The sequence below is a fragment of the Pseudonaja textilis genome, chromosome 3, assembly GCF_049901715.1.
Source record: "Pseudonaja textilis isolate UNSWEBS1 chromosome 3, rPseTex1.2, whole genome shotgun sequence".
In the NCBI taxonomy this organism is placed as follows: Eukaryota; Metazoa; Chordata; class Lepidosauria; order Squamata; family Elapidae; genus Pseudonaja; species Pseudonaja textilis.
The window spans coordinates 176922756-176950217 of record NC_141992.1 but is presented as its reverse complement, the minus strand read 5'-3'; the positions used below and the strand labels follow the sequence as shown (position 1 = coordinate 176950217).

General features: G+C 38.3%; 2 protein-coding genes across 5 annotated transcripts; one reads left to right on the top strand and one right to left on the bottom strand.

Moving 5' to 3' along the window:
• Positions 1–5374: 5374 nt before the first annotated feature.
• On the bottom strand, positions 5375–14656 carry ENY2 (ENY2 transcription and export complex 2 subunit). 3 transcript variants are annotated; one of them, XM_026703569.2, is made up of 6 exons: positions 14518–14656; positions 12192–12309; positions 11421–11617; positions 11225–11295; positions 9125–9199; positions 5375–5667 (listed from the first exon to the last, which is right to left on the bottom strand). In XM_026703569.2, exons 3-6 carry the CDS (start codon positions 11486–11488, stop codon positions 5591–5593), a joined length of 291 nt encoding a protein of 96 aa, XP_026559354.1. In that variant the 5' UTR covers positions 11489–11617; positions 12192–12309; positions 14518–14656; the 3' UTR covers positions 5375–5590. The 3 variants fall into 3 exon arrangements, with proteins under 3 accessions (XP_026559354.1, XP_026559355.1, XP_026559357.1); XM_026703570.2 differs by lacking the exon at positions 14518–14656 and having other exon boundaries at positions 11421–11521; positions 12192–12372; XM_026703572.2 differs by lacking the exon at positions 14518–14656 and having other exon boundaries at positions 11421–11518; positions 12192–12372.
• A 31-nt stretch (positions 14657–14687) lies between these two features.
• NUDCD1 (NudC domain containing 1) lies at positions 14688–27193 on the top strand. 2 transcript variants are annotated; one of them, XR_015743267.1, is made up of 8 exons: positions 14688–14939; positions 19055–19209; positions 20075–20260; positions 22390–22573; positions 23514–23699; positions 25471–25620; positions 26313–26460; positions 27029–27158. XR_015743267.1 is itself a non-coding variant. In XM_026703565.2 (8 exons), exons 1-8 carry the CDS (start codon positions 14822–14824, stop codon positions 27176–27178), a joined length of 1335 nt encoding a protein of 444 aa, XP_026559350.2. In that variant the 5' UTR covers positions 14688–14821; the 3' UTR covers positions 27179–27193. The 2 variants fall into 2 exon arrangements, 1 of the variants encoding a protein (XP_026559350.2); XM_026703565.2 differs by having other exon boundaries at positions 25471–25678; positions 27029–27193.
• Positions 27194–27462: the final 269 nt, after the last annotated feature.

The following is a 27462-nucleotide window of genomic DNA, read 5'->3' as shown; positions in this document are numbered from 1 at the left end:
CTGAGCTAACATGACTGGGGGAGGAATTCTGGGAGTTGAAGTCAACAAGTCTTAAGGTTGTCAAGTTTGAAGACCTGTGACTTACATGCATAGATGGGCAAAAGCTAGACAGAATATATTACTAAACTATAAAATTCCATAGAGATTCCTGCTTGCAAGATATCCATACTACGGTATTTATGGAGAAGTTCATTCTATTCACTCACTTCCAAAATCTTTTTCCAAGTTTGATCAAAATCTCTGAATGTATTTCCCTTTTAACTACAGTACATTCTTTGTAGCTTTCTTTCACAAGTCTTTCAACATCAATTTTTTTTTGCAGCAATCACCTTCTCATATGCATTCTGTCTTTCTCCCATTATTTCACTCATTTCATTTATTTCTTTCCTTTTTCTGATCTACTTTTCCCCATATCTGCATTTGACTTTTCAAAAATCAACGTATGCTTTTCTTCCCCTTTCACTGGAGCATAACGTTCAGTGATAACTATAGATTCCTATTTTCTAATAACCTATGTAACTGCAAATAATACATTCCAATACACATTTTCAGCTTTCCCATTAAATCTGCAGGTTCACTTCCTTGGGAGTATTCAATTGCACACACGGAGAGAAAATAGTAAAATGTGTTAATTCATGCTTCTACCATATAATTTCTTATATTCCATGTCTTAATCATTCATATGCCATGGTCATCACCAGATGGATAGCTCTGTTCAATTCAAGGCTTTCATATACTATAATTTTAACAAAACAGAGTAGATTACTTGCTATAGTCATACACATGCCAGTGTATAAAGGAAAGACAGCAACAGTCAGTTTTGATAGATTTAGTCTAGATGAGCAACCAAGTTTTATCTCTCAAGTATAGTTACACTTCTATAGACTACCTAGCAAGTCAATATACTGTTGCTCACATCCCATCAACTTGCTGGTAAATGCAATATAGAGAGAAATATAATCAAGATACTTTTAAAATCTCCTTCTAAAGCCTTATTCTCAGGATACTGCAATTCCAAATATCTGTCTCAGGATTTGCAAGAATGAAACCAAGCTTGCTGAACACAGACTTCCCCTTCATAAATTGTATAATTTGGACACCAGAGGAATTAAAAGTTGAACTGTTCAGAGGAGCCAAATACTCAATGTCACCCTCAAAGGCCACTGTGAGCATCACAAAAAATAAAAGTTTTGCTCCTTGGGACAAAAAGTGCTTGGTGAAATGAAAAAAAGGAAAGAAAACCCAACATGGCCACAAGCATTGCCATACTAAAATCAGCTTGCATGAGAGAAAGAAACTTTTTGTTCTAATACTTACGCTTCTCTCTCCCACTGAGGAAAAGAACCAAACCAAACCACAGGACATCCATGGAGATTCTCAGTCATCCAGGTCACAGTTGTCCCAAAGGTGCTTTTTTTTGAAGAGGCAACTGACTTTCTGGTTTTTCTTTGAAGACAATTTCCCTTCTCATCCAAGATGCTTCTTCAGCTCTGACAGGATAATGGGGAATGGGAGGATTTATATTCCTTTATTTTTAGCTAGACAATTTGGGATGAACACCCTTGGAATGGTGTGGGAGTAGGAATGGATTTCCAAAGAAAAAAACTGCAGACTACAGGAACCAGGACCACAACTCAGGTGACCCTGAGGACACAGATAAACTTCCAGGTGGCCTCAACAACTCTCTAAAAGGATGCAAAGGACCAGCTGTCTGCAAGGAATATAAATCCTTCCATTCCTATCCTGTCAGAGCTGAAGAAGCTTCTTGAATGAGAAGGGAAACGTTTTCAAAGAAAAGTCCAGTTGCCTCTTGGAAAAAGAAGCACCGTTGGGACAACCACAGGAAGCCTCACCAGGTAAATTTACAGGTGCACCGTGGGTTTTTTTTTTTTCCTTTAAACCTTCCCTAAGTTCGTTTGGAAGATATGTGTCCGACATTGCATCCGTTTAATGTTTTAATTTTTGCAAAGGTGGAGGTTTTGTACTGGAGTTAATCACGGCTCCCCACCACCCCAAAGGTCCGGGGGCAAAGAAAAGCCACGTCGGACCCTCCCGGAAGTTTCGGCCGGGATATGCTTGGACAACCAACCAGCGTCCGCCTCATCAGGACTCCGGCCTGAGGGAGGAGCGGGATAGCAAAAGACCCGCCCGCGCGCCTTCTTCTTTCCCGGGAGAAAAGGCGACTCCTGGGGAAGGCGCGCTCCTCTCGGCTCACCTTGTCCAGCGCGGAGGCGAGCGGACGTGGAAGCGACGCGGCTCAAGCCGAGGGACAGCCGCTTCCCTCGGCGACCGCGACTTCCCTTCATTCAAAAGAGGATAAGGGGAGCCTCCGTCCCAGCCGAAGCTCTTGGCTCCTCCATAGCTTTCCTCACCGGCCACTACCGGCTCCACCTTCCTGTCACCCTAGAGACGCCGCCCCGCCACCCGCGCCTGCAATCGCCTCTTCCGGTTCCGCCCCAACATTTTAAACCAATCGGAGCTTCGGCCTCAAGAGAAAGGAGTGGGGCCAGAAACCGGAAGGATGGGACGTTCCCTGCGCAAGCGCACAAAGCTGAAGCCCTGCGGGCCGACAGGAGGGAAAGATGAAAGGAGAAAAAGAGGGTGGAGCTTACGAGGCACAGGAGCTGCTTGACCTTCCCCTTCGGTTGGCAGCTTAGTAGAAATAGCTTAGCTGTGGGATTCGCGCTGAAAGTCGTGTTCCAGGCTGGGTAGTCTACGCCTTCGCTGGTCGGAATATATGCCTTAATGTTTTTTATTTAGGAGAGGAGGAAAACGGTAGAGCGAGGCGGACTTGTTAAAACTGGGGTGCTTTTACAGTGCTTTGCGAACCTGCGAGGTTTGGGAAAGTAACTTTTTTTCCTTGTTAGATTTGTTGTAATTGCAAACGGTTGATAAATGAGGCAGTCGTTAAACAAGACTAATTGTAACCATCTCCAAATCTTCAAGACATCGGTTTTATTTTTTATTTTATTTTTGTTTTGCAATGTCCAGCTTTCATATCTATAGATCACCAGCTGATTTTTGTTTCCTTATCTTTGTGATTGGCTCTTTAAACTTATCATTTGCCTCCCTAATATTAATATTCGGCGTATGATCCATCCTGGTCTACAACTTGAGCCTTCCAATATAAAGCTGTCAACTTATTTACCATCAAATATATAATCCACGCATGTAGTGTGTCCAAAAAAGACATGTCTTAAAACATAATGGGCTGGAAATAGGCATTTTTTAACAGTATGTTCAAAAGTATTTTTAAGAGAGAATGTAGTTGCCAAAGCATTTGGATTTTCAAAAAGGCGCTCCATCCATGAGGTTAAATTTCTAGCAAACAAAATGTGTCATTAATCAAGAAATCATATATTTCTTATGTCATAAATAGGAATCTGGAATTTAACCCCTTTTGCTGGCAAAAAAATGCTACCAAATGAAAACCAAGGGAATTTCTTCAAATCTTTAAAAAAATTGCAATGTTTCTAGAAATAAATATTAAGAATATAGTTACCAAAACATTAATTTCAGAGTATTCATCTGTTCCAAAACTATATTTTCTTTTACACAGATTCATTTTCTTCTTTAAAAAATACAAATTAAATGTATTGAGAAATACATTTTAAATAGAATTTTATGGAGTTTTTCATTTTTTACAGAATTGAGACCTGATTTCGATATATTTGCTTAGTAATATTCTAAGAACTGTCATTCAGAAATGGTTACCTCCATTTGATCTACCATAATTAGGCTGCAAACATCTGGGTGATCAGTAGATGGCAACAGGGAGAGGCAATCTGCTACCAGATTGTACATACCCATTTCACCTGTCTGCATATTTGCAATTTAAGTAATGCTAGCTTTGTTAAGGGACTGTTGTGATTAGCCAGCAGCAGGTGCAGACGGCTGAGGAGAACGAGGACTCAGATGAGGGGCCAGGGCCATTAGGGAGTGGACTGCTGCCTTCAGAGATTGTGGGGGCTGGCAGCAGTGATGAGGAGGTTCCCGAGGAACCTGTGCCAAGTGTGCGTGCGTGCAGGATTGCTTGTAGGAAAGAGCAGTTACAACAGCATGGGCAACTCAGGAGTAAGGCTGCAAGGTAATGGCCCCTCCCTCAAGAAGATAAAAGCCAGCTGTGAAACAAACATTCCTTGCAGACTGTTTTGAAACAGTCGCGTGGACATTACAATTGGTATCTGAAGACTTGTAAACTATTGTCTGTTATCTTTTGGCAAATCTTGCGCTATTTGGCAAGGCTTGTGCTTATCACAGCTAATTATTTTGTAAAAGCATCACAAAGTTTTGTTCCTTTTGGATTGTGTTTGATTTGTCAGAAAAGGGTGTGGTCAGAACGGGCATGCACACACCCATTTCAAGAATCTTTTATTTTTCAAGATAGTTTTAATTGTAACAAATATACCCCACTACACATTATGATACCACATAGTCTGGTTCTGGTTTACAATAGTAATATAGTCAATCCTCAATTTACTACCATAAAATTTCTGTTGCTAAGCAAGACAGTTGTTAAGTGAGCTTTTAAAGGTCCATTTTGTGACCTTTCTTGCTACGGTTGTTAAGGTAGTAAAATGGTTAAGTAAATCTGGCTTCCCCCTTGGCTTTGCTTGTCAGTTCACAAAAGGGGATCACATATTCCTGGAACACTGAAACTGTTATAAATACATGCCAATTGCTAAGCATCCTAATTTTAATCACATGCCTATGAGGATGCTGCAACAGTCATGTGAAAAACAGTTGTGTCGCTTTTTTCAGTGCCATCGTAACTTCGAATGGTCGGTCACTAAGTGAATGATTATAGGTCGAGGATTAACTGTACTAGACATGAAACGCAATCCTACTAGAAATAGGTTGAGTTTAGCTCAGATCTATTTGAGCCATTCAAGTTTAAAACTTTCAAAATAATGCTACTACTTGATTACAATCAAAATCATACATTATACTAATAAGTAAGAAATATACTTGATTTCAGAGTCTTGTATTTTCGAGATCCTGACAGTCTTGTAGCAACCAGAGTATTAGTACATGTGGCCCAAATTGCATTGCAGATTACATGAAAAATAAACATGACAAAATGTATAAACTGTTGTCATACAAAAGCTGGCCTTTTCATCTAAAATCAGCTGGCAAGTATGCAATGGCTGGATTTGCATGCTGTCACTGGTCATGCACCATTATTTGGCACCATTGTAATTTATTTTAATCTGTTTTCCCTCTGCTGCTAGGATGTTCTGCAATTCCCATCAAATATCTAGAATTTATTCTTATCCTTTCTGCTGGATTCATCTAGCGGGATGGCAGAGAAGCCATTTAACATCAAAGTATATGGACACAGTTCAGACCCATTAAGACACAATGGCAAAACATCTTTGATTTCATCATTTAAGCGCAGGTGGTTAGCATTGTTTTTTTTATTAAAACATTAAGTCAGTAAGTATATCGAAGTAAACTTGGAGTAAGTAAACGAAATATTTTTAAAAAAATAGTGAACTTGAACCCTGAAGCGTGAAAAATGTTTGTCCAGTTTTTCATGTGATTCACTGAACACAGCGTGTTAAAGCACGAAAAGATTCAAACGGACGGCTCAGAGACTGGCATGTTGAGCCAGAAATGTCCTTATTCTCTGTAGAAGTTCTTTCTTTACACTATCAGGTACCAAAGCTGAAAAAGAAAAAAGAAAAGAGCAAGATGAAATCATAGCCACACTGCAAATAATTTCAAATAAAGATAGCCGCTGACTTACAACTGGTTGCTCAGTGATCAAACATACAATGGACCTATCCAGAGCTAAGGTACTTATGACCAGGTTTTCAAGTTCCAATAGCCAGACCTGTTTCATGGTCACATGATCACATTTTGGTTGTTTTCCTGCATTTACAGCTTTTGGATTGCAACTTATTGTGTTTTCTGCTGGAAACTTATAATTTAAATTTCTGGTTTCCAGCAAAAAAAAAAAATGCCCATTGGGGTTACTTAACAACTGCGTCAGTCACGGCAAAAAAGGTGTAAAATTGGGCACAGTCACAATTACTACCAACCTGCCTTCAATCGAGGACCTGTATACTGCACAAGTCAAAAAGAGGGCTGTGAAAATATTTACAGACCCCTCACATCCCAGACATAAATTGTTTTAACTCCTTCCCTCAAAACGATGCTATAGAGCACTGCACAGCAGAACTCGACACAAGAACATTTTTTTCACGAAGGCCGTTACTCTGCTAAACAAATAATTCCCTCAACGCTGTTCAACTATTACAAAGTCTGCACTACTGTTACTGTTAATATTCTTATCACTCCTTATCACCTATCCCCTCTCACTCGTGACTGTATGACTTTGTCGCTTGTATCCTTACGATGTATATTGACTGTTTCCTAATATGATTTGATTGCTTATTGTACCCTATGACTATGATTAAGTGTTGTACCTTATGATTCTTGACTCTTGACAAATGTATCTTTTCTTTTATGTATACTGAGAGCATTTGCACCAAGATAAATTCCTTGAGTGTCCAATCACACTTGGCCAATAAAGAATTCTACTCTACTCTACTCTACTCTGCTCTGCTCTACTCTACTCTACTCTACTCTGGTGATCTGCTTAACAACTGACATGACTTACTGCTATAATTCCAAACTTAATTACAGTCATAAGTTGAGAACTGTTTATACAGTGTTACACTATCTTTTGTGCATTTCTATGTGTATAATCATGGATGCAGGTACGTTTGTCATGTGGCACCACCTGACAAATGTTGGTAATCTAGAAAACTAAGTATGATTGACCATGGGCAGGACCTGAATGGGAAATCCAAAATTCTTACAAAAAGCATGGAATGGCAACATTCGAATCAGACCAACATATGTCCGTGTGAGTCACCAAATCAAGGTTAGCCCAAAACGTTGCTTGAAACAAACTTGGGAACAATCTTGATAGAGCAGCAGACTGAAAACAAATTGTGTGCAGTGAAGACACATGAAAAATGCATTTGGAAAAATAAAGCAAAAGGCGCAAGTATAGGGCATGGGATGCCTTGCTTGGGAATAGTGCCTTGGGATCTTCTGTAGAGATTCTCAGTCACCCAGGCTATGGTTGTCCCAAAGGTGGTTTTTCAGGAGGCAACTGAACTTTGTTTTTTCTTTGGAAGATATGTTGCTTCTCATCCAAAAAGCTTATTCAGCTCTGATAGGATAGTCATTCCCTTCCCTTCCTCACTATCCTATCAGAGCTGAAGAAGCTTCTTGGATGAGAAGCAAAATGTATTCAAAAGAAAAAATAAAAGTCCAGTTGCTTCCTGAAAAAGCACCTTTGGGACAGTGCCTAGGGATTGAAATCAATCAAAACGTGCATCAGCAGTATGCTGCAACTGCTCAAAAAGCAAATCCAGTGCACCTGAAAAGGCCAGTTTGTATATCATGGAAATGAACTGTTGAATTCTATTCTGCACTCTGTTGCAACACAGACTTGAAAGGGAAAAAGTCAATCAAAGCAATTGATTGTCCCACAGATGCATGACATAGATTTGCACAAGGTCTCAAAGCGATTTAAGAAGGTACCAAAGAATCAGAAGTGGTATTCAGCCAGTTCTGACAGGTTCTGGAGAACCTGTAGCAGAAATTACCACCTCTGGTTGGCCCCGCCCCCATCTATTCGCTGCCTCCCGAGTCCCAGCTTATTGGAGTCTCAGCTGATCAGCTGGGTCTTCTTTTGTTGCCCTGCACAGGAGAACAGAGCTGGAAAGCAGGTTAGTGGGGTGGGGAAGGGATGTGGATTTTACAGTATCCTTCCCCTGGAATGGAGTGGAAATGGAGATTTTGCAGTTATAGTCTTCCCCTAACATGCCCACCAAGCCACACCACACCCACCAAGCCATACCATGCCTACCAAAACCACAGAACTGATAGTAAAAAAAATTGAATACCACTACTGCAAAGAACGTTCCCAATTCCTTTGATTCACTTTGACATTTTCAACTTCGTTGCACATCCTGGTGTCATAAGAAAAGTCGTAAAATTGGCCAGTTAACAACCACCTCACTTAGCAGCAGAAATTCTGGTCCCAATTAATGTTGAAAGCCAAGGACTCCCTGCAATTGTCCTACATTATTGGAAACCACATTCTGACTGATAGTAAAAACTTCCTGACTAAGCTAGATCAGCGGCTCCCAACCTTTTGGGCACTAGGGATCAGTTCCATTGACAGATTTTTTTTTCCATGGGCCGGAGGGGGCATAGTTTCACATGCTTCCTCCATCCCATGGATGGAGCTTCACTTGTTTGTGTGGCCTGGTTGCTGGCATACCACGGACTGGTGCCAGTCCAAGACCGGAGGTGAGGGACTCCTGTGATAGATGATAGGCTTATCTTTGTTGGATATATTTCTACAGAGGCAGGCATTTGTCCTAGATGCTTTCATTTGGAATCCTGCATTGATCATCTCTATGTAACTCGTCAACTCTACAATTCTGTGATGATTATTTGCAGCAAGATCTCAGGGCTTTCACAAATGTTACACTGAGACTGTAAACAGCATCTTGGAATATGACAAGGCAGGGCAGAGGAGCATTGCTAAGCGACTTAGAATGCTCATTATTTAAACAGACTGAAGATCTCAACAATTTCAGCTCTTTCAATTAATATTAATATCCCTACAAGTAAGACTGCACTGGTTCTCTTGAAATTATTGTAAGTTTTAGTCTTAGTTTTGTTGTTACCCGCAATGGCTAATCACATCTCAAAGACTAAGGCATTTTCATAGCAAGTCAACATATGAGAATATTTTAATGTAGAGATCAAGGAAACAAAGGTCAGCCCCTTTGACTGGGTAAACCAGTATTTCTCAACCTCAGCAACTTAATAGGTGTGGGCTTCAATTCCCAGGATGCATTGCATGCCGGTTGAAGAATTCTGGGAGTTGAAGTCCATACACTGACATTTCTGAGATTGAAAAACAGTGGAATAAACACGAATAAAATGCAAATGTAAATTCCAGGACATCATTGGAGGATACATGAATCAGCCATCTTCTTAAAGTTTTAAGTCTGCTCAGCGCCTAGAAATAATTTATTCCAACTCAGTGTACACTTTATGCTCAAGTACCAAAACAATAAAACATTATTACCTCTGCCTTTTGGAGTAATTTCAGCCACCAAATCATCAACAGTAACATGTTCTAGCCCTTTCTCTTTGATGACATCTAAGCAAGATAAAGACAAGCAGATAGGTGTTAAAGTCAGATAAGGGGTTTGTTTTAGTTACACAAACGCACATATTTTTGCACATTAAACTCAATAATAAAAAAACAAACCCTATTTATACATTAAACACTAATTATTTGTATGCTGCCTTTTTATTTTTTACAAACAACCCTGTGAGGTGGTCTGAGCTAAGAGAGTGACCTGTTCAAAGTCACCCATCTAGTTTTCATGGCTATGGTGGAACTTGAACTCATGATCGACTTTCTAGCCTGGTGCCTTAACCACTAAACCAATTAGCTCTATTTTAAAATAGAGTGTTTTAAAAATAAATAAGCATGGATTATGGCTGAACCATACTTGCATATTCTATAATCCAACCACATCTACTCACTCCTCCACTCCCTCATTTAGTCCCATGCAACCCAACCTATTTTGAGTAGTTCTTGAATAGCAATGTATGCAACACATGACAAAAAAAACCCTCTTGAAATCCAGATTAGAGTGCTTTCATGTTTGACTTCCTTCATTGTTGAATTGCACAACTCAATTAAAGTAGTGCTACATTATTTAAAAGTAATGCAGCAACCTATACCTGAGATCATTCACTTGCATCCTTGTTTAGAAGAATCTATCTTGGTCCATAACTAGACATCACTGCGACCTAGATGACATTGCTATTTTATTTCAATTTTCCCTTTCAAACTAATCGGAATAAAGAAAAATAATTTAAAACACAGAGAGCCAGTTTGGTGCAGTGGTTAAGCATCAAACTAATAATCCCTAAGTAATACTTAGGCAGAAAGCCAGTTGGGCGACCTTGGGCCAGACACTCCCTCTCAGCTCTAGGAAGAAGGTAATGGCAAATCGCTTCTGAAAAATCTTGCCTGAAGGGACTTGCCCAATGTGTACATCTGTGTGTGTGAATGTATATGTATACATGTATATACATATACATATACATATATATATATATATATATATATATGTGAATATATGTGAATATATGTGTGGGTAAGTATATATGTGCAAATCAAAGAGAGAAGCAATCTGGAATTAAACAGAAACTTCCTAACAGAAAGGATAATTAGCCAGGGGAACAGCTTTCCTTCAGAAATCGTGAGCGCTCCATCACTGGAGGTTTTTGAGACTGGTCAGTTACTTGTCTGAGATTGTATAGGTTCTCCTGCTTGAGCAGGGGGATGGACTAGAAGATCTCCGAGGTCCCTTCCATCTCTATTCTATTCCTATTCTGTTCTATTCACATAATTACAGGGCCCAGATGAGGTTCATAATCTTTATGGATGGAAATCATTCTGACTGCAATTTCCATTCATCCTTTTGTGTATTTTTTGTCGGGAAAGAAAATAGAATTAGGCTAGATTGGAGGTGAAGAAAAGAGTGTAGATAAAACAGCCTATTTTGCAGGCTAACAGGAAAGGGAACTTACTTTCGGAACAACCAATTATATTTCATGCTAGCTTTACAGTTAGCATATTCTACAAATATACCTAATATTTTTCATTAATCTCAGAACATGTTAAAAATATGATTGAGAGACAGTTTGGTCTAATGGTTAAGGCACAAGGCTAGATAGTAGGAGATCATGAGTTCACATCCCACCTTTGCCTGAAAGCCAGCTGGGTGACTTAAACCAGTCTCCCTCTTTCTCTCTCAACTCAACCCACCTCACAGGGTTATTGTTTGGGGAAAATAGAAGGAGGAGGATGTGCTGAATATGTTCACTGCCTTGAGGTATTCGTAAAAATAATAAATATTGAAAAAAAGGCAAAGTAGAAGAAAGAGAGATATTAACAAATTCCTTAGGCAGGCCAAACATACAGTAGGAATAATGTATTAGTGTGACATTGCAATTTGTGTTTCCTTTTTAAAAATATTGTCTATATGCAATTGAAAATGCAACATGAAAACATACATATTACATGAATATTAGACTGTGACCATGGTACCAACATATGAACAATTAATGAAGTGAGAGTTACACTCTATTCCCAAGTGACAATTACCTTTGCAGTGTGCCTTTAGCTGATCTTTCCAACCACATTCAATTAATTTGGCTCTCAGTAATTCTTTAAGGCTGTAAAAACAACAGTGTTAGAAATACGGTATATCCATACTGGGTAGTAAGAAAACATTAAACAATGTGGTCAACCAGCGAACAATACAGTTCTACAACTAGAGTAGAAAATAAAACCCACATACCGTTCTCGTTCTCCTGTTTCAATTAACTTTTGATTAATAGTTGCTCTCATTTGTGCATCTTTGTTCATTTTTCCCTCCTGCGTGCAAGTAGACCAGATCTACTGAAAAGCAGAGATTTCAATGGTGTAAACTATTTCAAGGATAATCTCTGGCTTCCATAAACTCTTGGTACAGCTCCTCAACCTGCAGACCCACAACTGAAATAAGGATATCAATATTGTGACTTGTGTATAATGTTAGCTTGTTGTGTTGCCAATTTGGATCTGGTTTCCCAGAAACCTGCAAGGTTTGTATTTCGATGGCATGCACACAACATGCATCACCTACTCCGCTAAAAAAACCAGTCCCTATTTTTCCCCATTACATTAAGAGGGGTTTAATTCAACGACCGTTGTACAAATGCATTTTCTTAAGTGTTGAGTGGATCAAGCACCCAAACAATTGAGATTACTGAATAATATGGGGATCCCCTCCTATCTGAAAAACCACCCATTTTGAGTCCTCCATGCTTTTGTGAGTTGCACGCCCATCAGTTTCATCACATAATAATATAATGACGATGATGCTCAAACTATACCATTGAAAAAAGCGCCGCAATCATTAAAAAGTCAGATCTAATCGCGGTTTCCGTTTTAAGGAAGGGATACTGGAAGGGATGAAAAAAGGGGGATGGTAATATCAACCAAATTCGAAAAAGGATCAACATCCACACGAGCACAAAAGCCTCTGCCCGCCCCACCCCCGCCCCCCGCCCTCAAACAAACGGGTTACCTTTCCGGCGAGCCACTTGCTTCCTCCACGAGCTCAGCCTCCGAGGAGAGCCGGTTCAACGGAGCCTCGAACTCGCCACACGACCAACTCTCCCCGGCTTGCCCAAGACTTCACCTAACTAAAGAGAAAGAAGCCTTTGCAACAGCCTACCTCAATCGTCGCAAAGGTTTGGGAAGCGTAGTTCTCACCCACATGGCTTTAACGGCTCGATGCCCGATGAAAACTACAACTCCCAGAAGGACGTTGTCTCTCAGCCGTTCCCATGACACCTTCACGCCTCCTTCACATAAAAACTACTTTTCCCACAATGCTCTTCTGTACTGCACTTTTTTTTTTTTTTTGGATCGCTGGATTGATTTACCTTGATGCCTCAGTCGTTCCTTCTGACTTTTAAACTAGAGATTTAACCCAATGGAAGTGGGGGCGTATTCCCATTGCCTGCTTTATTTGGGATTTACTTTTAAAAAAAAACAGAATCCTGGTTTAGTTATATTGAAAAGTAAACAGAATTCAAGGCAGGATCGTGTTAGTTTTTGCGGTGGGAGCCAATAGGAAATCCTGGGACTTATAGACCACATTATGAACATGGGCAAAAAATTCCAGAGAAAAAATAATAAACAATTTCTGCACAATTTTAAAAGAAAACACATGATTGTTCCAACAGGAATTGACCTTTATTTTTTTATTTAAAATGAATGGAAAGTAAAGTTCAGTCACTCATGTTTCCAGGTAGTTCTCATGGAAAACATGAAAGTAAATGGTACACCGGGAAGTAAACAGTGACTTTAAAATATAGGTGTCTCTTTGAGAGAGAGAAAACCCTTCAGAATGATCCCAATATATAAAATTCAGAAATAGGACCCTTTCAATTCAATGAAGTTTATTCCCAATAAACTTGCAATCTGATTTACATTTTATTGGGAAGTGAAATCATTTTATAAAATGGGTAACCAGATTCAAGACAAGATACATATCAGGATAACAGAGATGGAAGGTACCTTGGAAGGTATTCTAGTCAACCCCCCTGCTCAGACAGGAAACCCGATTCACTGCACTGGAAACAACATATATCTGGAAATTCCATCTGTTACTCTTAGCAGTATCATGATGAATTGCGACCTTTTTTTGCCTTTGCAGAGCCAGGGTGGCCATGGTCTGCATGTGATGCATCTGGCCTGCAGGCTGCCAGTTTGACAGGCCTAATTAATTTTAATTTAATTTTAGTCTAAACATAAAAATAAATCCTAAAAGTTAGGTTGACTGAGAAGGAAAGCTGACCCACTGCACTAACCATAATGTGATTGGCTTGATCTTGGCTTAGCATGGTGTGTGGATGCAGATTATTCTGTTCATAGACCATAGTTTTAGGGCATAGCATGTTATCCATGTTAACTGCGAAGTCGTGTCTGACCCATCGCAACCCCATGGACAACATTCTTCCAGGCCTTCCTGTCCTCTACCATCTTCTGGACTTAAATGGACTCCAGAAGATGGTAGCATAACTTATCATAACCAAGACATCAAAATTTCATAAACCCTAATGATTGAGCTCCCTTAATATGCTAAACCAAAGTCAAGAAACCATCTGTCTGCTTGTCTGTCTGTCAGATTTTTACCCTGTCTTTATTTCTTTAAATGGCTTAGAGCAATATTTCTCCAATTTAGCAACTTTTAAGAAGTCTAAACTTTAGTTCCCTAGCCAACATGACTACCTGGGGAATTCTGGAACTTGAAGTCTAGAATTTTCAGTAGTCAAAGTTGAGAAACACTGATATAGATTAAGAAATAACCCAAATATCTAAAGCATTTTCCCATAGTTCTGTCCACTACATCCAATCAAGTCTATAGAGATTCTCAGTCATCCAGGTCTTTGGTTGTCCCAAAGATGCTTTTTCAGGAGGCAACTGGACTTGTTTTTTTCTTTGAAGAAATGTTGCTTCTCATCCAAGAAGCTTCTTTAGCTCTTGACAGGATAGTGGGGAATGGAAGGATTTTCCTTGGAGACAGCTGGTCATTTGCATCCTCTTAGAGCAAGGGTCTTCAAACTTGGCAAGTGTAAGACTGGTGGACTTCAATTCCCAGAATTCCTGAGCTAAAAATTACTGGAGAAGGAATTCTGGGAATTGAAGTCCACCAGTCTTAAAGCTGTCAAGTTTGAAGATCCCTGTTTTAGAGGGTCGTTGAAGCACTTGGAGGTTTATCTGTGTCCTCAGGATCACCTGAGTAGTTCAGGTAGTGTGCATTTTTTTCCCCTCTGGAAATCCATTCCTACTCCCAAACCATTCAAAGGGTGTTCATCCCAATCAAATATAAAAAAAGGAGTAACCTTCACGAGCTCAACAGCGTTGCTTTGTACCGGATTGATCATTAGGCTGATGGGGATCCTTAGCGCGCGCACACACACCAAACTGCAGTGTCCCGTCACGAAGCGCACAGAAGCGTTAGAAAGGCTGTCTCCGGCGACTACGATTCCCAACAGGCTCTGCACTCCTTTCCTACCCAGAATCCTTCGCGGGGGGCAGGCCCTACTGCCGCGGCCTGAGCGCTGAGGCGACCGAAAAGGCTTGGAAGGCCGCTTCTAAGGGAGCCTTTCGTCCTCGGCGGCGACGGTTGAGGCAGAGACCTGCGGCATGGAAACGGCGGCGAACTGTTCGTTGCGCATCAAGCGGCTGCTGCTCGACCCCAGGTTCGAGGGATACAAGCTTTCGTTGGAGCCGCTGGCCTGCTACCAAGTGGGGCTGGACTCGCGTGAGTGTCGGCGTGGCTTCCCTTTTGGGCGATCGGGTTTGGGGCTACGGGGAAGCCCAGGCTGCTTTGACTCGATTTCCCGGAATTGAGGCCTTGCGGGGAATGGGATAGAATAGAGCTGGAAGGGACCTTGGAGGTCTTCTAGTCTAGCCTCTTGCGAGGCTGGCTGGACAGGGGCAGAGTTTCCCAGGAAAACAGCTGGGCGGATGTAGGCAAGCAAAACGGAGCAGGAAAAGCCGAGGAGATTTCCAGGCTTAAGAAAATAATTTTTTTTCCAAAAAAATGTGTTTTGCTCTTGAGGTTTTAAATACCGTTTTCTTTTCACCGTCTGCCGAGGAAAGAACAACATCTCGGTGAGAGCTGCCGGATCCCGAAGCAAATTGGATGACGTTTAGTTTCAGCACCGGCTCTTGTTTTGTTATCTGTTTAGTTGATTTATTTTCTAGTGATTTATTGATTGATTAAATTTATATGACTGCCATCTCTCTGTCAAGCAACTGTTGGCTATTAGTTTCCCATTCCTTTGAGCCAAATTTGATTTCTGATGGCTTCCTGGAGATGGCTTTCATTCATTCAATATGCTTCCCATCTCACAAGTGTCAAGCAACTATGACTATTATATTCCTTTGAGCCAAATTTGACTTCTGGTGGCTTCATGGAGTTGCATCTATTTATTTCCCATTTACTTTTTTAGTTCTTTATTTTTACAAATAATTCAAGGCTGTGAACATATCCAACACACCTTTCTCCTCTTAATTTCCACACAACTCTATAAGAGGAGTTGGGCTGAAAGAAAATGACCAGTCCAAGAACACCCAGCTGGCTTTCATGGTCTCCTAGTTTCTATCCTGGGGCCTTAACCACAAAACCAAATGGGCTCTGTAATTTTCTTGGCATCCTTAAAAAATGGCTGGGGTATTTTTTTTTACTTCCCAAACTTTCCTGCAGCTCTCAGATTTCCTGTTGGTCTCCCATCCAATTTGGACTCTGCTTAGATCAGAGTTCCCCAGAGAAAATAAATAGGGACTCCAAAGATAGATGAGAGTCACGAGACTATCCAAAAGAGCAAAATTGTTCTTTATAGAGGAACAATAGAAATTGTTATTTATTAAGGATGAAGTATTTATTAATTTCAGATAATGTTTCAGATGAATAATCTGAAAATTCCTGAGTGGATTGATGAGCTGAAATGTTTGGGGTCCCCAGTTTAGATTTTCAAGATTAGGCAAGATCATTTCAGTACCTTACATAAAAATAAATAATCATTTTTACCTTATCAGCAGTAGGTATAGACATTTAAAATATAGTTAAAACACAATATAAATACAATATAGAATAAAGCCATCTAAAATACATTATATAATAAAACAGCATGAAAATATAGGTGTACACATGTATATAAATTTCTGTACTTAATTGTTCAATACATATACAGATACTTTGGTTTCAAATTTATAGTTTGGTTGTATATTTTGAATAGTTTCAAAGAAATATTTTTTCAATATGTCTGTAAATTTAATCTTCATTAAAGGTAGATTTTAGTGTACATTTTCTCTACTTGAAAGAAAGATCTTAAGTTAAAGAGAATAAGTCAATCGAATTATATTAGGAACTTGATCTGATATTTTATTGTGATAATTGTATTTATAAACTAAGATTTGATGGTTATTTAAGGTGATTTAAGCAAAGGTTAATCTAAGATAATGTTACTGTATAGTAATACTGTAGAATTAAGAATGATTGTGAGACAAAAGCTCCTATACAGTGTAACTGCTGTAATATTTACCAAGGCTGTACCTTGGCACCTGTTCAAATCTTGGAGGAAACCTCATTTTAGAGTGCAGGAACTCTATAAAGAACATGCAAATATCCAGAAACATGATATTTAATTGGAAGATCCTGGAGCCTATCAACCTTGCCAGATAGGATCAGCTGGACAAATACCGTGGGAAATCCCCAAGATGTAATGGCAAACTAGTTGAACATGGGAGAATAATAATGCTTTTAATACACTGATCAAAAAATAAAGGGAACACAAAAATAAGACATCCTAGATCTGAATGAATGAAATATTCTTATTAAATACTTGGTTCGAATGTGCTGACAACAAAATCACACAAAAATTAGCAATGGAAATCAAATTTAGCAACCCATGGAGGTCTGGATTTGGAGTTACACTCAAAATTAAAGTGAAAAAAAAAAAAAAAACCACTACAGGCTGATCCAACTTGGATGTAATGTCCTTAGAACAATTCAAAATGAGGCTCAGTAGTGTGTGTGGCCTCCACATGCCTGTATGACCTCCCTACAATGCCTGGGCATGCTCCTGATGAGGTGGTGGATAGTCTCCTGAGGGATCTCCTCCCACACCTGGATTAAAGCATCCCCCAACTCCTGGACAGTCTGGTGCAATGTGGTGTTGGTGGATGGAACGAGACATGATGTCCCAGATGTGCTCAATTGGATTCAGGTCTGGGGAATGGGTGGGCCAGTCCATAGCATCAATGCCTTCATCTTGCAGGAACTGCTGACACACGCCAGCCACATGAAGTCTAGCATTGTCGTGCATTAGGAGGAACCCAGGGCCAACCGCACCAGCATATGGTCTCACAAGGGGTCTGAGGATCTCATTTTGGTACCTAATGTCAGTCAGGCTACCTCTGGCAAGCACATGGAGGGCTGTGCGGCCCCCTAAAAAATTTCACCCCACACCATTACTGAGCCACTGCCAAACCGGTCATGCTGGAAGATGTTGCAGGCAGCAAAATGTTCTCCATGGTGTCTCCAGACCCTGTCACATCTGTCACATGTGCTCAGTGTGAACCTGCTTTCATCTGTGAAGAGCACAGGGCGCCAGTGGCAAATTTGCCAATCTTGGTGTTCTCTGGCAAATGCCAAATGTCCTGCATGGTGTTGGGCTGTAAGCACAACCCCCACCTGTGGATGTCGGGCCCTCATACCACCCTCATGGAGTCTGTTTCTGACCATTTGAGCAGCCACATACACATTTGTGGCCTGATGGAGGTCATTCTGCAGGGCTCTGGCACTGCTCCTCCTGTCCCTCCTTGCGCAAAGGCGGAGGTAGTGGTCCTGATGCTGGGTTGTTGCCCTCCTATGGCCTCCTCCACGTCTCCTGATGTACTGGCCTGTCTCCTGGTAGTGCCTCCATGCTCTGAACACTACGCTGACAGACACAGCAAACCTTCTTGCCACAGCTCGCATTGATGTGCCATCCTGGATGAGCTGCACTACCTGAGCCACTTGTGTGGGTTGTAGACTCTGTCTCATGCTACCACTAGAGTGGAAGCATTCAAAAGTGACCAAACCATCAGCCAGAAAGCATAGGAACTGAGAAGTGGTCTGTGGTCACCACCTGCAGAACCACTCCTTTATTGGGGATGTCTTGCTAACTGCTTATGCTTTCCACCTGTTGTCTATTCCATTTGCACAACAGCATGTGAAATGGATTGTCAATCAGTGTTGCTACCTAAGTGGACAGTTTGATTTCACAGAAGTGTGATTGACCTGGAGTTACATTATGTTGTTTAAGTGTTCCCTTTATTTTTTTGAACAGTGTATAACTATGAATAGGTTACAAAAACGTGATGACTAGACAGCTTTTCAGTATTCTGTTACTTGATAATCCAGAGTTCCACTAATGACAATTGAGTTATTTCTAATTATTTAGCTTGTATCTATGCATTATATTAATATTTTCTTTCTGAAGAGATTTGTGGTCCTGGTATAACAAAATAGGTGTGATAAATTTGTAAATTAAAGTTGCTGTCACAACTTAATTTTTCTTTTTTGTGTGTTTGAATGCCAAGGAAATAGAAGCTCTGAAAGCTATTAGGAAAAAATGCCTTCTAAAACTTCCCTAAGTAGTTAAAGAAAAATCAGAGACAGTAGATGGCACTCTAATACTAATTTTATTTGTCAGCCTGGTCTCTGTATATTTACTTTTGAGGTATCTTGGACAAAACCTACAGTATCCATATTTTAAATATATAATCAGGAAATTATGTTTTAATCAAGACCTATGAGTTCAATATTGTAAGTTCATTTCCTATTTGATTATGCGATATCATAATTTTCCTGTTTGTTTTCCCCTTCAGCTGTAGCAGAAGTCAAACTGAGAGATGATCAGTACACCTTGGAACACATGCGTGCATTTGGCATGTATAATTACCTACATCTTGATTCCTGGTATCAAGATAATGTTTATTATGTTGATCAACTTGGAAGAGTCATGAATTTAAGTGTTACTTTCGTAAGTTCATTCTAAAATAAATATGCTAGATATCCATGATGGTAGCAGCAAACCAGGAATATTTTCTTGCAAGTATGTGTTTGAGTTACATGTGTAATTTTCAGCAAAAATGTTGTTTTTCACATTCTTGCCTCCCAAATTTCAATATTCAGGCAGGGGAAATTTAAACTTCCATTCCTGAGCACCGGAGACAATTTGTATGTCTAATCACATCTGGCCAAATAAAGTATTCTATTTTAATTAATCAAAGTACAATACAAACTTAACAATTTTCTCTCTGTTAATACCGGTAGGTATGAATGATCTAGATATTTGTCAAAAAGTCTGCAGTTTGTAATGTGTAATGCCTCTTCAGTTAAAGCTATGCACCTGTTTTTAATTTAAATATGAAAAGATATTAGAGAGAGTGCAGGTGAATATTAATAATTATATGTATCAGTATTCCATACATCTCATTCTAGAAGTGGTTCTAATTGATGTTATAGGAAGTAGGGGGGACTAACCAAGATACTAGCCATGTATTAATGTGCTAGGAAACTTAAGTACAAAAATACTTGCAGATTTTGACTTTTATTCTCCTTGCCAATTCTTTCAGGAGAATACTACCCCTGTCAGAGCTAAAGAATCGGAGAGCTTAATCTGGATCATTTGCCACACATTCTTGTTCAGTATATATTGCTTTTCTAATAAGGAGATTGTGTTTTCTTCTGACTTCTTGTCTTATCATTTCTAACTTAGTTTCGGCTTAGTATTATACAGACCAAAAACCATCACTAGAGTCCATGAAAACCTCAGCTACATTATTACGATTGTTCATTCTTTGTTTTTTTGAACTTAAGCATATTCTTGTTTTCCTTCTTTGCAGGATACTGCCTTAAAAAAACCAAGAGAAGTATTCAGGCTTCCAGCAGACTTAATAGCTTGTGATAATCGTCTTTGTGCATCACTACATTTCACATCTTCCACCTGGGTTACCCTTTCAGATGGAACAGGAAGACTATATCTTATTCAAACTGGCAAGCGGGATGATGGTTCTTGTGAAAAGTGGGAAGTAAGTCCTGAGAATTTGTCTTCTGTTGAAAAGCATTAAGTATATTTTAAATGTCTCCTTTCTCAAATGGTTCAAAATGCTTGGTTAAGATTATCCTCTTTCTACTGCTCAGTTGCTTCAGTATGAACAAATTGTCTTTCACATATGTTTCAAATTGTAAGATAAGTGTTTTCCTCCTTGTTTCTTCATTAAAGACTGCTAACCTCTAGAAACCTAATTATTGTCATTTATATATTATCACTTTACAAATGTCTGATGCACACACAAAACAGTTCTAGACAATGTATATAAAACACAATCCTTAAATTAATACCTCTGAAGTTTGAATATCAACCAATCCAACTCAAATATCAAAATAGTATCAAAATTAAATGCTATTGCACCCCTGGAGCATGTGGAGATGCTTGCTTAAAAGGAGTGTCTTAATTGCTTTTGAGAATACTGAGATTAATGGGGTAGGTGAAACTCTGGGATTCATGTGCAGAGTTGTGCCTGGTGCAGTATGCTAAAATTACAGGTAGTCCTTGTCTAATGACCAACCACTTACTGACCGTTCAAAGTTTCAACAGACCCCCCCAAAGGCTTTTTAGAACCTGGAATTCTGATGGTTGCATACCCCACAATCACTGGACTATATTTTGGATGCGTGACAACTAGCTCATTATTACAGCTGTTTCTACACTCATGTAACTATACATTTTTTTTTTGCTGGTTTCCAGCAAAAAATGGCAGTAGAAATACATTGATTCACTTAATGAACATGGTATTCATGTAACAACTATGCTGTTTGCTTAACAACTATTGCACAAAAGTTATATAGTCAGGTCCAGTCATATGGGTGCCTTGACTTATGACCATCATGATTTATAATGGAAATTGTTGTAAGGACTACTACCTGCAAAGTATTAAATGCATCATACAATTAAATAGAAAAATGTTTATAAAACATTACTGCTAGCCTTAAGAAGATCTAACCGTTAATGTTCAGAAATATGTAAAATATGAAAATAAAGATAACAGCTACAAAAGGCTTATAGATCTGAGAAAAAATACATTTTCTCTAAAGTATCTATGAAATGTTTTTCTGCATAGTTCTGTTGATATCTGGAATGATGATAATTTGTCCAAATGCAAGATATCCAAATGAATTCTTATAGAAAGTTAATTGATTGGATATCATGTTGATCTTAATTTCATTTTGCTGGAGTTAGCATCAAAAGTGCTATTATCAAGCATTGAAGATTGCCCTATTTCCTAACATTTTCTGAGTAAATTGCACTTAAGCCATTTCTGAGAGAAAATGATACAGCATAGAAATTGTTTATTTTCTGTATTTTATATACAAAAGATCTAATTTTCAGAATAGTATCTAGTATACAGCAAAAACTAATTTTCAGAACAATATCTAGCTTTTGTAATATAGAATCAGTAGTATTTTTTCAAGAGTGTTTTTAGTATTGCTTTTCTCATTCATGTGTTCATAATCTTGGAATTTGATTCATAGAATATCAGCTGGTTTATAAGAGATAAACAAATTTCCAACTTGCCCATAGAGCTTTCTATGATAAATTGAGGAATATCTGTGGTGTCAGTTTACTCGATGATTAAGGAAGTGTATGCAAGGCATATTAGTGTACAAGGTTTGTGGAACAAAGCTACAAAAAGGGGATTCATCCATTATAATAAGCCAGTCCCTGGGATAAAGGCTTGAATGAGCACTGTATTTAGCCTTGAGGTAATATTTTTCTCCTTTGCAAAAGATGTTTCGTTTTGAAAGATGGAGAGGCAGAATAAGTTTTATTGTCTAGACTCCAGATTTATGTGTAGGTTGTACTGGGCTACATGATTCACTTATAAAAATGGACCATCTGGGACAATAACATAGTCTGTTTATTTGAATGGGAGGAAAAAGTTAAAATTGGAAGCAAATGATCATATAATATCAGCAACATCTAAAGCACTTCAAATAAATATTTTCTTCTCCTGTTAGATGAACTGTGTGGATTGGAAATAGTGGATGCTGAGTTACCATCACCAAAACACAGCCTGATAGTTCTATTAGATCTGAAGAATGTATTGTGCACTCAGAAAATATTACAGTCGCTTACTAAAATTCCTTCTTTTTCCAGATACTATTCAGTGAAGAATTTGAGACTCCTTTTATTATAGTCCATAGCCTATTGTTTGTGCAGTCAGACACACATTCAGTTAGTGTGTTGCTCTTACGAATAGAAAAGGATGAATTGGATGCACAAGGCAGCGGCTTCCATGTGTCATTGGAGTGGGTTACAATTATGAATACATCTAAGGAGGGTGAGTGTTTCACTTGGTTTTACTTTGCTGGTATATGAAAGGAAGTTCACTGGGTATCTATACATATTTATTACATTCTTACTGTCGGTATTCTGGAAACACTTAACTTGGGGAATGGAGAAGGATATTAATACAAATTTGCAAATACCTAATAGCCCGAAGGTTTGGAAGAGGTAATAGGAAATATTTCTTAAAAGAAAATATAGTAAGGTGGGATGGCATTAAAAATAGTAGTAAATCTCATTGAAATTATTTTTCAGTTTCCCAAAAATGTATAGAAACAATTTCAGATGGTTGAAACGGAATCCATGTTACAAGCAGTCATCTTTTTGAATAGCTTTTCTCTAAGGCAAAGCCTGGCAATAGAAATCAGTCATGAAAATGTGCTGGGTGAATTTGAGCTAGTCACTTTCTCTCAGCCCAGCCTACTTCATATTATATGGAAAAATGAGAGGAGTATGCCCTTGTTCCTTGCCTTGAGTTCTGGACGTAAGGCAGGGTAGAAAATGGAAAGCCAGCTGGGTGACTGGGCTGATCACTCTCTCTGAATCTATCAAGCTTCACAAGATCATTTACATTTTTAAAAAAATTATTTCTATGCCACCTTTACAATTTTTACAAATAATTCAAGGCCATGAATATATTCAACACACCATCTTGCAAATGAGGATTTTGAGATATTCTAGAAGAATTGTCAGTAGCATAATTAACCTTGAAGTTATAAGGAGAGTATATGTGCTCTATGCTCCTATTAACTACATAAAACTTTTTCAAGGACTTCACGTTGGTTCCTTTTATGAAGGGTGTATTAAAGCCTTCTAAAGACATTGTCAGATGATGCCCCGAATTTTGCTATGATCAAAGTATTGTTGAAAGCTTATCCTTTAAAAATGGGAGGAATTAAGAAATTCAAAGTTTGTTGTTTTTTAAAAAAAATCAGGTGAAGAAGTGTATGAAGTCTCCAAACGCCGAGTTCTTCAAGGAAAATCTGTTCCTCATTATGCAGCTCTAGAACCAGGTGGCAGTGGCCTGATGGTTATCTCCTACAAGCCCTATAGTCTTTTGCAGAATGGTGAGACCAAGCAAGATGAAAATGAAAAGGAGAAAACAGAAGCAAACAGGAAAGGTAACCTCCCGGCAACTCATCCTATCCTGAAGCTTTATAGTGGAAAAGATAATTAAAATCATGCAGGCTTGAAAATTCTTCAGCTTAGCCATATTGCGATCAAATCCCAGAACATCAAAAACAACCTTGATATGTTAGTTTGTCATACAGTTTTTACAGTTAAAAGAAGTAATTGTAGAAGTTAGAATTCCAGTATATATACCAGTATACAGTGGGCTTTCCATTTGTTTAAATATTAAAGTCTTCAATACTGTTAAGATTATAAGAAGCTATGGCGATGCAGCAAAATGACATATTCCAATTTTTGTCCATTTAGGTGAATAAGATAAGTACACTTCTCAGAAGATGCTATCATAGCCTAGTTCAGACATTATAAATGATGGGTAGTGTTGTTCATTCAAAAGCTTCTGCTTTTTTAGCTAGAAAAGTTGCTAGAAAAAAAAAATCCATGCTAATAGTTTCATCTATCCCAGGGGTCTGCAACCTTAAACACGCAAAGAGCCATTTGGACCTGTTTCCCACAGAAAAGAAAACAGAGGGAGCCAATAATTTTAACAACCAGTGTGACTGGGTGGGCATGGCCATCTCAACATCACTCACTCCTACCCAGTCACCTCCTGCTCTGGAATATGGAGTGAATCTGCATTCTCCACCATCACCCTTACCTTCTCAGGCCAGGCGAGGAGTGAAAGGGAGGGGCCAGCCAGTATAGGGATCAGCTGACAGGGTGCTGCAGCAGAGGTCCGAAAGAACCGCCTGTGGCTCCAGAGCCTCAGGTTGCAGACCTCTGATCTATCCTGTATAGCTAAATAAAGGAAAGTGATACTTTTATTTTTAAAAAGTTGGTATGTTCGATATTATATTGATGACTTAGTAAATTACAGTATATTTGTGGTAGGGTTATATTATTATACTATTCAGTTAGTGTCTTAAGAATGACAGTAATAATGTTTTCCAATGATTCATAAGATATAATTGTTGATGTCATTTTATAAATGGGAACAGTCAAGGAAAAATGACAACTCTATGACTAACAGCCCTCTCATTTAATTCATTGGAAGATAATTGCAATTCAACTTGCATTGGGCTACATCAACATAAACATAATTTCAAAATCAGTGGAGGTAACTGTTCTGCTCTTTTTTTTTTTTTTTTTTGGTCATTCTTTAGACACTTGCCTCTAGTTCTGGGCTCCGTGATTTATGGATCCTGAAAAATTGGAATAATTTCAAAGTAGGGCAGTGAAGATGATCAGGGACTATAAAACTAAATGAAGAAAAATGGAAAACAACTAATATGCTTAACCCTGATAAAAGATGACTAATAAAGGATAAGATTATACTTTTCAATGTTAGAAAAGACTTTCTGACATTAACAAACATTTGATTGTAGAACCCCTCATCTGGATATATTTTAATTGTAAGCTGGTTATTTTTCTGGGTTGCTTTAATTTGCATTTCTTCACTGAGCAGTAGATTGAATTTATAGCCTAAATGGCCCTTTATAACTCTTTATGATTCTATTTATCTATGCATTGTATTTTTAATACTCTTTGTATTTAATTATTATTTGTACCTTCCTAGTAGATTTTAAGTAATGATAGATGATGTACTTTGGAACTGTTGTTACTTTTCTTTTTCTAGTTTCAGATAGCTAGGCAATCCAACATTTTATTGTACAAATAACCAGGTTTTTGACAGCTATTCCACAAATCTTTAATGTTTTAGCCTTTAGCTAATTATGGACTCCCATTATGTGCTTCTGTTTATAGAACCTCTATATTACTGGCAACAGACTGAAGATGATTTGATAATCACTTTCCGACTCCATGAAAACTTTACCAAAGAAGATATACATGTCAGCTTTTCTCCAAATCATCTCACTGTGGCATTGAAAGATCCACAGTTTCCTATATTGAAAGGTGACCTTTTTTCATTGATTGACCATGAAAACTCCACATGGATAATTAAAGGAAATAGGTATATATTTTAGTGTTCTGTACTTGATCTGTTGAATTTGTTATATATGTCGATCTGTAGCCTATTGCCATTTTTCACCCACCTTCTATTTTATGGGGAAAAGGGTAAACAGGTGATGGCATTACTAAAATATCTTTAGTGTAGATTGCCATGATGAATATCAGTAGCATGTAATATTCAGCAAAGCAGTCCCTATGTCGTTCAACATCTGAGTTTGTAAATAGATAGTCACCCATGTGTGATTCATACAATTATATTGAATCACTTGCTTAATCTATAACTGAAGTTGTTCATGTGGTCATCTATACATCCACATGATCCAGTCACTTTCCTATTGCAGATGGTTTATTTTTCTTTATACTTTTGGAATTGCTATCAGTCATCAAAATTGAGGCGAACACATGGTATATAAGGCCTGGGGGCAGAAATTCTAAAAGGAATGATTTAATTCTAAACTGTTCCAGTGGAAGTGCACCATGTACAGTATAGGTGTGAATTCATAGTTGGGTTTCCTTGAAGAACCCTCACTTACTACTTTCAAAGCATTGTGAATGTATTAATTCATTTAATATTAAGTCCTGCATTCTACCTTTGGTTATGGCTTATTAATGTTTACCTATTTTATCCTTCCCAGATTAGAGATAATTTTAATTAAGAAAGAAGAAGAGAAGCGTTTATGGCCAGAACTGATAGTTGGTGACTCTCGGGGGGAATTTATTATGGACCCTGCTCAAAGTGTCACAATAGCTGAGCAGCTGATGTATCTTACCTCTGATGAAATGGTAAACTGATATTTTTTTTGCTTTTAATATATAAATGCACATACCAAAATATATTATAATGTAGTGGTTAAATTGTATGTTGCATGAGTTTTAAATCATACTTTATTGAATATCCTACAGTAATTGGCTTTATTTATTAGTTATCTTTAGATAGGCTGAAAGTGATGGACATATTTCAGACTATATATATGACATTAAATGATTATACTTTGAAAAAAAAAGCTCAATATGGATAAACATAAAAAGAAAAGCTCAATATGCATAAACAAAAAAATACCCCAGCACAATAGTCCTCCCAAAATTCTGAGTTTCCCAGTTTTTTTATGAGAAACAGTCATTGTTTCCCAAAGTACAGTCCAAAATGTTTCAATTTAGGGTGCAATTATTTCATGCTCCTATGAATTGACTATATTCTAGAATTAAACCCTTTTTAAGGTATTGGTGAAATACTGGATGCAATACATGTATTATAGATTTGTTATTATATCACATGCTTCTTTTTAACTGCTATTTTATTAATGTCGGCTCACAGAATGCATAGAAAGCTAAATTGAATTCCTGATTTTAGAATCCAGATCCTAACAAAGAAAATCCTCCATGTAATGCTCAAGAGCTAGAAGAATGCGACATTTTTCTTGAAGACAGTACAAGTTTATGTAGATTTGACGGTCATACCATGAAGATCACTCATGTGGTAAGCATTAGATTATATTCTTAAATTCCATAATGGCTGACAATTTGCAGAGTTTGTTTCTTTTTTCTGTTGTTTTTTCTGAAACTTCTAATTCACAAGTATCAAACAAGAACAAATTGATCCAGAGTTATCACTTGAGGCCCAAATGACCAGGTTGAAATGAGTATATTGACCAGGTTGAAATGACTATATAAATGACCAGGTTGAAATGACATATGTGAAGACCTGTGTCTGTTTAGAAGCCTTTTAATACTGGAAAAGGTAAAAGGGGGAAAAAAGAGCATGATTAACAGTAAATTAATGGACTC